At 38.7% G+C, this 16,169-nt stretch overlaps 2 protein-coding genes across 2 annotated transcripts; one reads left to right on the top strand and one right to left on the bottom strand.

Annotated features, from left to right (window-relative positions):
* Positions 1-5,006: 5,006 nt before the first annotated feature.
* On the top strand, positions 5,007-5,951 carry OR1AK3 (olfactory receptor family 1 subfamily AK member 3). The gene is given in 1 exon segment (NM_001391482.1): positions 5,007-5,951. A coding segment is annotated over 1 exon segment (945 nt).
* An 8,808-nt stretch (positions 5,952-14,759) lies between these two features.
* On the bottom strand, positions 14,760-15,707 carry OR1N19 (olfactory receptor family 1 subfamily N member 19). The gene is given in 1 exon segment (NM_001391481.1): positions 14,760-15,707. A coding segment is annotated over 1 exon segment (948 nt).
* Between the last annotated feature and the right edge of the window lie 462 nt (positions 15,708-16,169).

Here is a 16,169-nt window from a genome sequence, read left to right on the forward strand (position 1 = left end):
GAAACTTTTCATAAAATAAAAAGGCAAGCCTCAGACTGGCAGAAAATATTTGCAAAACATATTTCTAATAAACACTTGGATCCAGAATATATACCTAAGACAAGTGACCCAAATATTTTAAAAATGTGCAAAACGTTTTAACAGATAGTTCACCAAAGAAGATATATAGCAAATCAGCATGTGTAAAGACACTCACACTCATTAGGCATTAGATAAATGGAAATGAAAACCACAGTGAGTTACCACAACAAACCCACTAGAATGGCTAAACTTCAAATGACTGACAATACCTAGTGGAGGTGAGGATTTAAGGAATTGTAACTCCCACACATTGTCTGTGGTAATGCACAAAGTAGAGCCATTTTGGAAAACAGCTGGTCAATTTCTTAGAAAGCTAACTTGACCCAGCATTTCCACTCCTAGATATTTACCCAAGAGAAATAAAAACTTATTTCTACAAAGATTTGCAGGCATAGCTATATACTTATACATATATTTATGACAAAGGTGATATTACAAAGCAGTGAGGAAAGGATGGGCTTTTCAACAAATGCTGCTGGGGTAATTGAATATCTATAAAGAAGAAAGATGAATTATAACTCATACCATAAACAAAAATTACTTCCTGAAGGATTATAGATCTAAACATAAAAAGTAAAAAACAAACACTTTTAGGAAATAACATGGGAGAATATCTTTATATATTTGGTCAGGTTAAAACAAAACACAAAAAGTACTAATCACAAAGGAACAAATAGATAAATTGTACTACATTAAATTTACTGTCTGTTGTTCATCAAAATATATCATTTAGATAGTGAAAAGGCAACTTGCAGACTAGAAGATTCTATCTATCATCTGTCCATATATCTTCCACAAAGAAATCGAATCCAGAGTATATAAAAGATTCTTCAAATCAAAAGAAAAAGGGAGAAAATGCAATAGAAAATTAAGGAAAATATTTGAATAGCTACTTCACAAAGAAGATACCCAACTGAATAATAAACATATTAAAAGGTGTTCAAATTCAGTTCATATCAAAGAAATAAAAATTAAAATCACCATGAGATACAATTACACACTTACCAGCTTGGACAAAATTTAAAAGACTAGCAATCTGAGTCTTGCTGAGGATGTGGAGCAACTAAAACACTCTTATGCTAAAAATGGGGGTTTATATTGGTACAAAACCACTGGAGTGCCATTGGGTAGGATCTGTTAAGGCCTCCCCATGACCCAGCATTTCCACTCCTAGGTATGTACTCCAAAGAAGTGCACACAGATGCTTATCAAAAGATATTTACAAGAATATCCACAGGAGCTCTATTCACAATAGTCTAAAACCAGAAATAACCTAAATACCCACTTACATTATAATGGATTAAAAATTGTGGTATATTTACATGACTAAACCCTAAACAGAATGAGAATAAATAAACCAAATACACAGTAAACATTGATGAATCTCACCAAAAAAAAGGTAAGCAAAGTAAATCAGATAAAACTGATAAATTGGTCTACATTAAATTTAAGAACTTCTGTTCCACGAAAGACACCCAAGTTGCACTTGGTGAGGATAATAACACAGAGAAGGGTTAGAATATTGGCCAAGATACTTTGGGCTAAGACAATGTCAAGTTCAGATGAAGAAATAGATGCCTCATCTCTGCTGTCTCCATCTGGACCCTTTACCCCAGTTCCTCTTTCTGAGTCACAGATGGAAGTGAATAGGGCAAGAGTAGTGAGCCCAGAGCAGCGCCTCCCAAAGTGATGGACAAGGGAACATAGTCTGAGAGTTTGCAAGTAGAACAGGAATCCCACTTGAAAACAGCACTGCTCCTCCTCTCTTTAGGGATTCAGAGACAATTAGTCTTTGTTCCCACTAATGAGAACACTGGAGCCTCCAAACCTGGTAAATATTCCCAGCATGAGGCCCCTCAGGCTGCCTCAGTTTCATTTATTTTGACTCCAGAATTCTATTCCACAGTTGTGTACAACACTGGAATTCATTTCCGTTCCATAAGGGGAAGAGGCCAAGTCTCCACACGGAGCTGTGATGTGAATTTGCTGTCGTCCAAGGGGAAAGTGCTAAGGCTGCAGAACCCCACTGCTCCATAACATCTGAGACTGGTTAAGATCAGGTGGGTAAGAGCTGAATCTGGTAGGCCCAAGTTCAAGTCTGGGCTTGACTATTTACCAGGTGCCTCATTTGAAACAAATTACTTCACCTCTTCATACCTCAGTTTCTTATCTGAAAAATAGAGAGTTCATCTTATAAGACAGTGAAAATACAATGAGACAAAATAAGTAAAGCACTTTTGGCACAGTGCCTGGCAGGATGTCAACAGTCAATACATGTTAACTCTTCTTCTCACTATTGTTGTTGCGATCATTGGGATGTTTGTAATTTATCCATAGGTAATAGATGACAGAGGAAGGATGGACACCCAAGTCTGTTTTATCTGAGAGTTGGCCTTCTTGAGCAGTAGGTCATTCTGCCATTTGTTATGGGAGGAAAAAAATTACTCACAAGAATGAAATTACGCTGCAAAAGCAGGAGGTAGCTACTCTAACTTTCTGGAATGCCACATCTCCTAACTGCTCTTTTCTCCAAGTTTCTTCCACTGTCCTCTCTGCAGATACATCTTAGATTCTGTTCCTGTTAACAAAGGTTTACACAGGGCTCTGGTGCCCAGGATGCTGCCTCTTTTCCTAACTTTACAGGAACTTCAATTTCTACATGAACTTATATCTTCAGAGCCCAAAACAAACTGGTTAAACTCTCTATATCACTAACTCCAAGTGTTGAAAAGATAGCTCAATTGACTCAGTTTGATTCATCTGACTCCCTGAGTCAATCACCTGTGGCCAGAGAGCCCAGGTTATACTTTATGCAACTCTTGCTCACAATTCTCCAGCCACACTCGTCTTCCCACATTGGCCAGGCCCTTTATGACCTTGTGACCTTCAAATATGTTGGAAGGTTTATGTCCCTACTCTTCTTTCTTCTACTTCAGACATAGCTAATTACCACTGCAGGTCTCAAATTATATTTAACTCTCGCAAAGAAGTTTTCCCGGAACTCTAATCTAAAGTAGGCCATCCAATGAAATTTTCTCAGTCATACTACCATACCTCTCTTTTTCAATACTAATCAGAGTTTTTGACGATATATTTACTTGCTTAACTGTTTATTGTCAGTCTCCCCAATTAGCCTATAAGCACAGGGACTGTGCCTGTTTTGATTAAGTTTAAATATCCAGTGGCCACAGGCATTCCTGTCATAAGATAGGCAATCAATAAATATTTCATTAGATGAAAAATTACAAACATAGCTCCCTAGACCCAACATGGAGGCACCCTAAAGGATGGTCTACTCTACATGGTTACTTTCCCAAAATAGTTGATAAATATCTATAGTACGCATGAGAAAATAAAGGTTTGACTTCCTTAGCAGGTGGAATTGTGTAATGGACTAACTTCCAGGTTTGGTAGAAGACAGATCTCAGTTTGAATATTGACTTATCTTCTTATTAGCTGTGTGATGTTAGGCTGGTCAGTTTGCCTTTCTCAGCTCTCTATTTTCTTATCTGAAATGTAGGGTAAATATACTCAGCATTACATTGTATAGATTAAATGATAGATATTGACACAGAGTAAACACATCATAAATGATTAGTATATCTACAACCCTGTAAATGGCCCCTGAAGACTTTGCCTTATTCATTGCTTCTCTTTCTGAGAATAACTCAGCATTATTCATATCTCTGGCTCCCTCCTCTTAGTCTTATTATGTGTCCAGCATATTCCAGGGATTCTGCCATTTGAGAAATATGGTACAGAACATTTCTCTGATTCTTTTATCTATGTCATTTTTAATTGGCCCCAGTTGATGAGGGACATCATCTTAATTCTTTTCTGTTTGCTTTAGGGAGCTTTACTATTTGTACCTCTAAGGGTGCAGCTGGAGGAGTGAAGGGCCTTTTACCAGAGAGCCCAGATCCACCACTTGTGGTTCCTTGGGCAAGTCACTCAACTCTCTAAAACACAGCCCCAACCCACCCACTTCACTCTATCTCCTTGCCCTGGTCCTGTATATGTTTCCTTACTGGCCTCTCTGTTTGCACTCTGACACCTAAAATCCTTCTGCCCACAGTAGCAGGATGATCTTTCCATACCATAGATCAGATCACAGCCATCTGCTGCTTAAACACCCACTCTTGCATACAGGTGTCTGACTGTACTGAGAATCTGCACTTCACAGCCATATACGACTTGCTCCTGCCTCCCTCCTCAATCATCTCTCCTACCCCCCTCCTTTGCTCACCATACCTGAGCCCCACTTGCCTTCTTCCTGTTTCTTCAAATACATACTCTTATCGTATATTTGTGCTTACTGTTCCCTGCCTCTGAAACCTTCTTCCACTCATTCTTTACCTGGCTCCTTCTTCTCCATTTCTCCATAGTGAATTCTTTGTTGACCATTCAGTTTAAAGTAATCTGCTAGTCATTGCTATATTTTGTTTTCATTTTAGCACTTATTTTCCTGCTTGTGTAAGTGTTTATTTATTATATGACTCCTCTGACTAGAATAGTTTCCACGTGACAGCAGGAACCTTGTTGTATTTGTTACTATTGTTTCTCTGCTATATAGAGCAAAGGCTAGAACATACTAAGTACTCATGGAATGTGGAGTGAATAAATGAGTTAGATCTGGGTGCCTCATCAGAAGTAGATTAGTAAAGAGGTTAAGATCACAGACTCTGAAATCAGAGTTGCTAGATTTGACTTTACCTCTGGCTCTTTGTAGGAAACGCAGTTCTTTCATCAACAAAATGGGCATAATAACTATTTCACAAAGCTTTTTCAGGTTTCAATGATATAATGCACAGCTATTAATATTCTGATTCCATCTTTTTTTATGCTTTTCTTTCCATCTAGACAATATTAGGACAAGAAGTTTTTGAAGTGTCATCTCAATTTTATTCCTCAGTTACACTAGCGACATGAAACCAGGAAACCACACATTCAGTGTATCTGAATTCCTCCTCCTGGGCCTGTCTGAGCATCAGGGAAAGCAGCCTCTCCTCTTCAGCATCTTCCTGAGTATGTACCTGGTCACTGTGGTAGGCAATGTTGTCATTGTCATGGTCATTGCCTCTGATCCACACCTCCACACCCCTATGTACTTCTTCCTGGCCAACTTTTCCCTCACTGACCTGTGTTTATCATCTACCACAGTCCCCAAGATGTTGGTGAACATCCAGGCCCAAAGGCATACCATCACCTACACTGGATGCCTGTCTCAGATCTACTTCTTCCTGTGGTTCATTGGTCTAGATGTTTTCCTACTGGCAGTGATGGCATATGACCGGCTTCTGGCTATCTGCCACCCGCTTCACTATACCTTGGTCATGAGTCCCAGATGCTCTATCCTGCTGGTGATCATGTCCCTAATCCTTGCTCATTCATACTCTCTAACCCACACAATTCTCTTGGCTCAATTATCCTTCTGCACTGACAACATCATCCACCACTTCTTTTGTGAACTCCTCCCCATGTTGAAGCTCTCTTGCTCCAATACTTATGCCAACCAATGTGTGCTGATATACTGGGGAGGGACATTAACCATCTTGATCCCCTTGCTAATCATCATTTCTTATGTCCGCATTGTGGCTGCCATTGTGAGAATCCCATCAGCAATTGGGAAGTGGAAGGCCTTCTCCACGTGTGGGTCCCACCTCTCAGCAGTTTGCTTGTTCTATGTGTCTGCTATTGGGGTGTACTTCATTTCCTCCACTACTGATTCAGCCAGCAAGGACAGGATTGCAGCAGTGATGTATGCTGTGGTGACCCCCATGCTGAACCCATTCATCTATAGCCTGAGAAACAAAGACATAAAGAGTGCTTTGGGGAGATTCCTGAGCAGAAGGGCACTCCAATCTCCATGACGTTAAATACACCATTTTGGTCAGGGGAAATCAATTTATAGAGTTGTCATGGTACCTATGTCCAAATCCTGCATCTGCCACTTACTAGCTTTCCAACATAGGGCAAGTTAAATAACCTCATTGAGCCACAATCTCCCCACTCATTAAAGGAGGTAAAATAATATTTATCATGTAGTGTTTCTGGGAGACTTAGAATAAAAATTGTACAATATGTAAAGTTATTTTTTCCCGGTCTTATGCTTAGATCTTCATTTTCTTCAGCAATATTCAACATGTGACTCTGAGGAAGATATTTTCATTGTACAGAAGAGAAAGAGAAGGCTCAAAAGGTTAAATTACTGGCCTCAATATAAACAGCTTATAAGTGACAGAGCCAGAATTTGAACCCAGACATCTTATTCCAAAATGCATACACTTAATGATTACACTCCGACTAAACAAACATGAAATCTACTTATTCCTCTCAATTACTAGTTTTCTCTCTTTCATTGCTTCTTTCACACTGTTCACATACATAGTTCTAACAGCAACTTCTCCCAATACTAACAAATGATTTGAAGATGAGGCAAGGCAAATAAGAAGATAGAGGCTGGAAGTGTGAACAGCCTCATAGATGTTGTTATCTCCCCAAAGGAGCATGCCCTCTGCTTGAGCATAAGTCTCTAGTTAGATACTCTCAAATGACTTATGAATCAAGCCACTTGACCAGAGAGAAGGGTACCTGGACCGCATTATTTGGGACTCTCATTAAGTTTTCTTTACTGGGCCGTCATTCTTCAGCACTATGCCAATAGTGTATGTTTAGATGTATTTTAAAATATAATTCTATCAATTTCATTATTGAATCTCTCTTAGGGATGCTGCTAAAGATATATCCTCACAACCTACACAGAGGATTTTTCAGTAACTCAGAGGAGAAATATTGGAAACTGCCCTGTACTCTGTCAATTTCTTTGCTACTTAATTGTGACTTTACTGTGATTTCACTGATGAACTCAGATTTTAAACATACTTTTAAATAAAAATAAGACTTACATTGGAGTTAAAAATACCTGAGTTTACGTATTAGATCTACTATTCACTGTCCTGGGGACTTTCAGCAAGTTATCAACATCTTTGAGCCTCAGTTTACAAAGATAAAGTGAATAGTAATAGTAACTATAGTAGCTGTGATCTAAAGCTGTTGTGAGAATTCACATAAATGATAACACATATAAAGTGCTTAGCACAGTGTCTTACACCTATGGTGTAATCTGCAAATTCTGCTTAACACAAATCATACCCAATTTTCTCTTCTCTTCTTTTATTTTCTGTCTCTACTCTTCTCTCCCCATCCTCTCCCTTCTCTTCTCTTCCCTCCCCCCCATCAGAGAGAAGCTTGACATTTGCAATTTTAAATGTACAAGATGATGTACCCAGCCAAAGCTTTGTCTTAGTGAATGAATTAGTGGTACCAGGAAATTGCCTCCAGCTGTAAAAAGACATTGCAGATGTGTCTCAATATGAAGGCTGTATCACGGCCCCAGACCACCTTCTCCTCGAATGTGCATGTGATTGCAATTCTCTGCTACTATTCATGCTTTCTAGTGATGCCAACCAGGGTTACAAAAGCAGCAGCAAATCCTTGACTTTTCCTGCTGCCTGAAGTCTAGTCAAATGTTGATTTTTACCACCCTCTCTTGCTTTCTAGTGTTTGAGGATCACTTAAATCATAAGCATCCAGTGACCAATGAATAAATGGCCAGGGACAATTTTAAATGGAAGTTTGCAGTCATCATACGTTATAAAATTAGCATCAAGGAAATGATTGGAGACCCTGAGATCAGGAAAATTAAATTTCCATAGCACATCACCTAAGAGCGGTAGCTTCTCGTTTCTTTTCTTGATGTAAAACTATACCTTTCCGTATTCTATTCCTCCTGCCTTGAAAAACTCCTGTTTTCTGTTTCGCAATGACAGACCCTCACTTCAAGACTCTTCACAAATGTTACCTTCTAAGTGAAGTCCTCCTGGAGTCCTCTATTCAGAGGGAATTATTAATTGACTCCTGTATGTGCCAGTAGACTTTTGCAACCTTCTCTGCAAAACATTTATCTCACTCTACTGCAAATATCTTCTAATATTTATCTATTTGGGGGCCATATGTTTAGCTGCTTGAGGATAGAAAATGTCCTAAAATGCTGTAATTAAAAGAGTACAAAACTGGTGAATGAATAAACAAATAAAGAAGTGAATAGAATAGAATACCCAGACATGGAAATTTAGTGTAGATAAAGATAGAAATTCAAATTTCTGATACAAAGATGCTTTATATAATAAATATACTGGGACAAATGGGTAGCCATTTGGCATACAAGCACTAGAAGAAAACATGGCAAATTCCTCTTTAATATCAGTGTAAAGAACAGCTTTCATTCAAAATCAAGGAGCAATAAAAGTTTGATAAATTTAACTACATGAATATTTAAAACTTTTCATGGCAAAGCAACAGTGTGAACAAAGTAACTGCAATTGACAAACTTAAAAAAGATATTTACAATGTAGATCACAAATAAAGACAAATGGCACTTTAACCAAGAGATCAAAACAAATAACACCAGTAGTGAAACATACTAACTCAATTTACTTCCTGATATGATATAATAAGAAGGATACAATTTCACTTTTGCGATAGGTCAAAATCGTATAATCTGAGTTCAAGCATGAGGAAACATCTGACCCCTCCAAATTGAGAGTTTCTACAAAATAACTGCCCAGTACTCTTCAAAAGCACCAAGGTCATGAAAGACAGAGAAAAAAACTATACAAAATTAAAAGGAATTTCAATAGTGAAATGCAATGCGTGACCCTAGATTGGATCCTGGCCTGAAAAAGGGCACTACTAAGACAAGTGACAAAATTAGAATGAGGTCTGCTGATTACTTAATAGAATTTTATCAACACTAACTCCTTGACTTTGATAATTATACCATAGTAATTGGGGGAGCTGGTTATAAGGTATATGAGAATGCTTATTACTATTTTTGCAATATTTTGGAAGTCTAAAATTATTTCATAATAAACAAATGTAAAAAAATTAAAAAAAAAAGAAATCAACAACAATAAAATATGTAGGAAAGCCATAAATATTTGGAAACTAACCATCACACTTCTAAAAAAAAGAGTCAAAGAACAAATAATAAAGGAAATAAGATAATATTTCAATTCACAAGATATTGAAAACACAACATATCAAAGTTGATGAGCTTCAGTTAAAGCAATGCTTAAAGGGAAATTTACATTGAAAGAGAAAAAAGTATCAAATAAATGAAGTAGGGTTCTATCTTGGGAAGCTATAAAATGAAAGACAAGATACACCAAGAGTAAGCAGAGGAAAAGAAATAATAAAGAGAAGTACAGAAAGTTGATTCTTTGAAAAGATTAACAAAACTGATAAACAGCTACTAGACTCAGTAGGGAAAAGGGGGGAAACAAATTAGTTACATCAAGAAGGAAAGAATGATTACCACTGCTAAGTGATGATAAACTTTATGGGAACAAATATGTCATATTGGATGAAATTGACAAATTCCTTGAAAAATAAAGCTATTCAAAACTGACACAAGATTTAATAGCTCTGCGAATACATTTAAAACCATTTAATTGTACAATTTAAATGGGTGAATTGTATGAGTTGTGAATTATATCTCAGTAAACCAGTTACCAAAAAAATAGTTAGGTGATTTAACAGCAAAGTGAACTCACGGAAAATAAGATTAGGGAACTCATAGCTGAATCATAAAAAGAAAAGAAATCAAAAGAAAAAACATAACAGAACCTAAAAGCCGTAAGGAAGACACTCAAAAGGTGTAATATACACATGCATATTTATTTAAAGCCCCAGAAGGAGATGATGGAAATAATGGAGCAGAGGCAGTGTTCAAAGTGATAGAGTCTGAGACCTTTCCAAAACCAATGACAAACATCAACTCACAGATTCAAGAAGTCAAGTGAAATCAAAGCAGAGAGAATACAAATGAAAATACATCAGTCATATTACAGACAAACTGCTAAGTGCCAAAGAGAGAAACTTCTCAAAAACAGCAAGCAATTAGTGGGAAAAGTAGGAAGAACAAAACTAACAGCTGATAGAAGTGGAAATATAAATGCCACCACACCCCTGACCTCTGGCGGAATCGTATTCAGTAAGGTTTCTCAGAGGATCTCTAGAAGGATTGTACAAAGTTGCATACAGCATAATTCACACAGTATTGTATCCTTCATTGGCTTGTCTTTCTTCTCTGTATCCTTTTCCCTTATTCATGTTTCCTAGAATCATCACTAAAATAAACTCCTGCAACCATGTCTTTGTCTCAATATCAACTTTGAAGAAACTCAAACTAACGTATTTGGTAACAAAATTGGCTCTAAAATAAAATAAACAGATCTTCACTATAGAGTTCTGAAATTGATTGCTTGCTGTTCAGATGGTAACAAGGACACTGCTGGAGATGAGTGGGCAGTAGTAACACCTAGTGTGTGTAGCTTCACAATCAATAAGACTCTCCATTATAGTGGATTGGAGATGGATAGAGATAGAAGGAAAAACACCAGATTATGCAATACCTCTATCACTGAAAAAATAAAAGTTAAGTCTAAGAATCATGAATTTAGTTTGCTTTTGCTCTCTTTCTTATACATACTGAAGGACAATGACAGACTCAGCTCAGGCAGCTATTCACTGACAGTACCCTGTGAAAGCCAAATGGCTCCACATAACCACTTAAAACAATCGGCCAAAGTGTAGTTTGTCCTGAAAATCAGACACATAATCTGATCACATGAATTTGAGGAACATAGCCCTAGAAGGTATCCTATTCTGAATTCAGGGTTCTGCTAAGGAAAGCGTGGAAATGTGAGACCTGTTATTGGGATATTTGGATGAAGTAATTTGAATCCGCAGAATCTTTTAAATCTTACAGATGGATGGAAGCATCGCACTTCCCTTTGGCAGAGAAGAGAGAGCACCCACTGCCTGATTACTGTGAAAAGGTTTTGTGATATATTTAGCATTTGGCTACAGCTTATTTCTCTCTCTGATTCTGCATCCTTGCAATGTAAGTGGATCTCCTTCCATTAAGAAGTGAAATTTTCACCCCAGAGTATGGATAGACTGTAAGTCTTGCTTTTGCCAATAGGGCAATGGCAAATTTGACTCAAGCAAGGATTTGAAAAGTGCTTGTTTTCTTGCTGTTCTTGGAGCACTGGAAACATGTGAACAAGCCTAGGCCAGCCTGTTGTATAATGAAAGACACATGATCCTGTCTCCCTCCAATGCTTCAGTTAAAAAGCAGCCAGTCTCCAGAAGTACAGCTGCCCAGTTGATGGGCTGCTGACTGCAGACACATTTGTAAACGTACTCAAAACCACTAAAAGATTTACCCAGCTGAGCTGAATCTAACTGCTAACCCATAGCAAAGTAAAGCAAGCAAGTGATTGCTGTTGTTGTTTTCTAAACACTAAGTTTGGAGGTGCTTTGTTATGTAGCATTAGATAATTGATAAAACCCTCTTCTGAGGTGGATGACAAGATGATGTTTGCCTTCTTCAAAATTCCTGCCTCACTCATTCTCTAGACTAATAATTTGGAATAGCTTTCAGTATAGCCCCAACAGGAAACAATAGTCTTGGCTACGGGAATATTTACCTTATTCATCAAAAGGGGAGTGAGACTTGGCTAACACATGCCACTAATAACTGAAGGAATACAAATACAAGTGGATCCTCATGATGTTGGACAAGGAAAATATGGAACATAAGACTGGATAGGGTAAAATTGTTTGACCCGGGAGCACTCTCATAAGACTCAGGAGACAGGAACACCTAGAATCAGTTCTCATACACTGCTGGGATCATCAATAAGCTTGGATATGATGGTAGCCTACAGTAAATGAAATGCAGATGCTAGAACACCTTAGCAAAATATCAAGGAAGAGGTCAGAATCTCAGGGGTGTGGCCATGTTACAATAGGTTTATTCTATGAGATCAGAGAACACACTAGCTAACAGTTTTCCCCAAGAAGGGACAGAAGACACTCCCTTCAGTAGAGCAATAAACACACCAGTGAGGAGGACAAGAGAATTCCTGAGAAGTTGAATAACGGCTCTCCTCCCTATGACAGAATTGACAGAAAGTGTTAACATGGAGCATGGCTTCCTGACATCATCAGAGATAAAATTTCCGGATTATTCAGAGGCTCAGGTGGTGGCACTTAACCTTCAGAAGGAATGTAAATAAAAATACAAAATACCAAAATGTGCAGCAAGGCCAGAACTCCTATAGGGATCTGTTGAAATGGCTAATTTACCATGGAGTTTCTAGGGCTGAGATAGATGGGTAGCCAAAGAGGGTATTGCTTAAATTATATAACGAAAAAAATCAGAAATTATCAGTGAAAACCTGATGGTGCTTTTGCAATAAACAATCAAGATCCCTCACCCACTTTTTTTTTTTTTAAAGATTTTATTTTTTCCTTTTTCTCCCCAAAGCCCCCCCAGTACATAGTTGTATATTCTTCGTTGTGGGTCCTTCTAGTTGTGGCATGTGGGACGCCGCCTCAGCGTGGTTTGATGAGCAGTGTCATGTCGGCGCCCAGGATTCGAACCAAGGAAACACTGGGCCGCCTGCAGCGGAATGCGCGAACTTAACCACTCGGCCACGGGGCCAGCCCCCCTCACCCACTTTTAACACTTGAGTCAGTGTGCAAGCGTGCAGCAGCAAGCCAACACACAATGGAAATGTTTTCTTTTGGATTAGGCTCAAGCAGAGCCAGAGAACCCAAGTAACAGGGATGATCAGCCCAAATCCCCATGTCCTCCTCCTTGGTTTCAGTTTCCTTTCACTCAGCTCATACTACTCTCCTGCTGGGGTGGAAAACACTTGAACCTGGCTCAAGGATAAAATCGTGATACATTGTGATGAGCTGAAAATGGAGTATGTATACCGCCAACAATCTATCTTATAATGTAAAACCCCAAGAGTAACTCTAAAGAACAGTGGTGAGAAAATCCTTCTAGTGGGCAGATCATTAAGCAATCCACTTGCTCATCTTTTTTGAATGGAGTTAGAAGCACAAAGACAAGAATATAACAGACTCTTTGGAAGTGATGAATGCTCACTCTGATAATATTGCTAGTACAATTTAAAATAATGCATAAAAATAAAATACAGTTATTATTCATAGATAGAACCATACATAGTGGGTAGCAGGTCTCAAAGGGCTTTTATATAGAAGTGGAGAATTAAGCAGATAAAGAATAAACAATTGAACTGGGTACTAAAACATTAAACCAGGAATAAATATTTAGGAACTTCTTGTTGCTGTCAACATGCTCTACCTCCCACTGAGTTTTATTTTAATATGGCAAATAACGTACTAGGTATTTTCATAGCTCATTTCATCTGTCCTTTTACTGCCAGAAAGGAAATCCCACAACAGAGTTCTCAAACCTGTTTGCACTAGACTTACCTGTTTTATTTTGTTCTCATGAAAGATACTAGGATCTCACCTCTACAGAGTTCTGGAGCTCAAGGGAATACTAATCTGCAGCCAGAATTCAAAAGCATTGACAATGGAAAGTAGGGAAAGATAATCACAAAAAAAACAGAACTGATCAAGAAACTTTATGGAAACTGAACTGGGAAAGAAAGGGCAAGACACACATTCAGAGAGGTAACCACCACCAATCATTTCCAAAGTTGGGCTGGAATGGCTTGAAGAACTAGCATGCCCTTATTGTAAATAGCCTGTCCCTATGAAATCTTCACTCCTCTTTCTTCACCAGTCCAAATGACCTGACAGTTCAAGTCTCAATAAAATGTCACCTCAGGGTAAAACTGTACCTGACCATCATTAGGCAGAATTATTTTTCTTCCTTCTGTGCTCCAACACTTGTTATGGCAACTATCACCATCTGATTTGATTAACACTAAACTGAACACGTGTCTGTCTCTACCCTGTATAGACATGGTCATTATCTTACTCACTTTTACATTTTGCCAATACAGGATATTACAGTGACTGGCACAAGGTAGGCATCAGCGTACGCACATTAGCTTAATATGAATCTGTCTCTCAGTACAAACATTAGGATTGAGAAGTGGGATATGAAAGCATGTAAGAATTTGAACTCCAGAGTCAGAGAAGAAAGACATTTCAACCTTCTCTTCCCCACTTAGTAGTTATAGTTTCCCCACTTGTAAAATGTGATAATCATAGTGCCTAATCCAAGATGGTTAAAATTGGGGAACTAAATGGCATAATACATTTAAAGTGTTAAGAAAGTAGAATAAAATATTAAGCTTTATGGGGAAATCACCATGATTGTACCTTTATTATAGTTAATTGCATATATGTACAACTAAACACAACATGGAAAAGTGAATTCTATAAGAGCATGGAATCAATAACTCCTCTGTCTGACACAGCATCTGGCAAACTGGGGAAACTAATAAATTCTGATTGAGTTCTATGTTAAAAAATATTCATACTTTCATTAGAATAACAGCAAGTAAGTGAAGTTTTAATTGACATCGCTTCTATCTAGCTGAGATTACCCTACACAGCATCAGGGATTTTTTACAACATTTATAACACAATGCACATCCTTCATGAAATACATTGATTACATATGTTGTCAGATTTGGGAGTTTAAGAGAATGATTTCTAGTTTACTTTTCTCTAACTCCTAAGTAAATGTGATAGAGGATGATATTGCTCCATAAACACAAGGGTTCTCCAGAGTGTAGCATCAAAATATGGATGTAGCATTAAAGTCCCTGTGAAGAGAAAGTGTGAATTCCAAAAAGCCTTCTCAGTGCAGTCTTCATATCCTTGTTCCTGAGGCTGTAAATGAAGGGGTTCAGCATAGGAGTCACAACTGTGTAAAATACAGCTGCAATTGTGTACTGACCCCGTGACTGTGATGGAGAACGGCACAAATAGACACCGATTGCTGCACCATAGAACAAGAAGACCACAGTGAGGTGAGACCCACAGGTGGAGAAGGACTTTTGCCTGCCAGAGGCAGAGGGGACTCTGAGGATGGTGGAGAAGATGTATGCATACGATAAGGTGATGAGGGAGAGAGGACCAGTAAGTACTATGGAGCCCACAGTGAACAGGGCTACCTGATTGGTGCAGGTGTCTGAGCAGGAGAGCTGCAGCAGAGGGATCACATCACAGAAGAAGTGATGGATGGTGTTTCCTGCACAGAAAGAGAGCCTTGCCATTAGCAGGGTATGTAAGAGGGCAGCAAGGTTGGTGAGAACCCAGGATGCTGTGAGCAGGAGCACACACACAAGAGGACTCATGAGTGTGGAGTAGTGAAGAGGCTTACAGATGGCCACATAGCGGTCATAGGCCATCACCCCCAAAAGGAAGTCATCCAGTCCTCCAAACATCATGAAAAAGTACATCTGAGCCAAACACTCCCCATATGATATGGTCTGATTATGTGTCCGGATGTTCACCAGCATCCTGGGGACTATGGTAGAAGAAAAGCAGCCATCAGCAAAAGAGAGGTTGGCCAGGAAGAAGTACATGGGGGTGTGGAGGTGTGGGTCAAAGCCAATGGCCAAGATGATGAGCAGGTTTCCCACGACAGTGACCAGGTACATGCCCAGGAAGATGCCAAATAGGAGTGGCTGCTGCTCTGGCCTCTCAGAAAGACCCAAGAGGAGGAATCCAGTGACACTGGACTGGTTGATTCTGTCCATGCCAACACTCTGGGGGGAAAGAAGAGAGACAGGTCAAAAATTGTAGAAAAGGTGGTACTTTTAGCCCTCTCTAAAAGAGACACCTCTCATCTAATTCACATATGTGTATATCCCAACTCACTGGATCTTCCCTCCAAGGTCTGCCCATTGTTACTTTACCTGGAAAAGGAGAGAAGCAAGCAGAGAGATTAAAATGAAAACGCAAGATGATAAGTACTGGTTTGAGAAGTGAGTTCCAGGTTACTTCCATCCTTGCTATATATTCACCAAGATTCACATTCCTTGGCTTCTAGGTCCTCAGCTCATCTAATGTCCAAGCAATAAGAGCTGCCACGTTGAACCCAAAGCACTATACAATGCAGAATCTAATTAAATACTCATAAATTTTATTACATACATTTCATAAATGAGTTTTCAAAACTCAGTGAAGTCGCCTGCGCAATATTGCAAAGAAGATAGTAA

Source organism: Equus caballus, chromosome 25 (assembly GCF_041296265.1).
Source record: "Equus caballus isolate H_3958 breed thoroughbred chromosome 25, TB-T2T, whole genome shotgun sequence".
In the NCBI taxonomy this organism is placed as follows: Eukaryota; Metazoa; Chordata; class Mammalia; order Perissodactyla; family Equidae; genus Equus; species Equus caballus.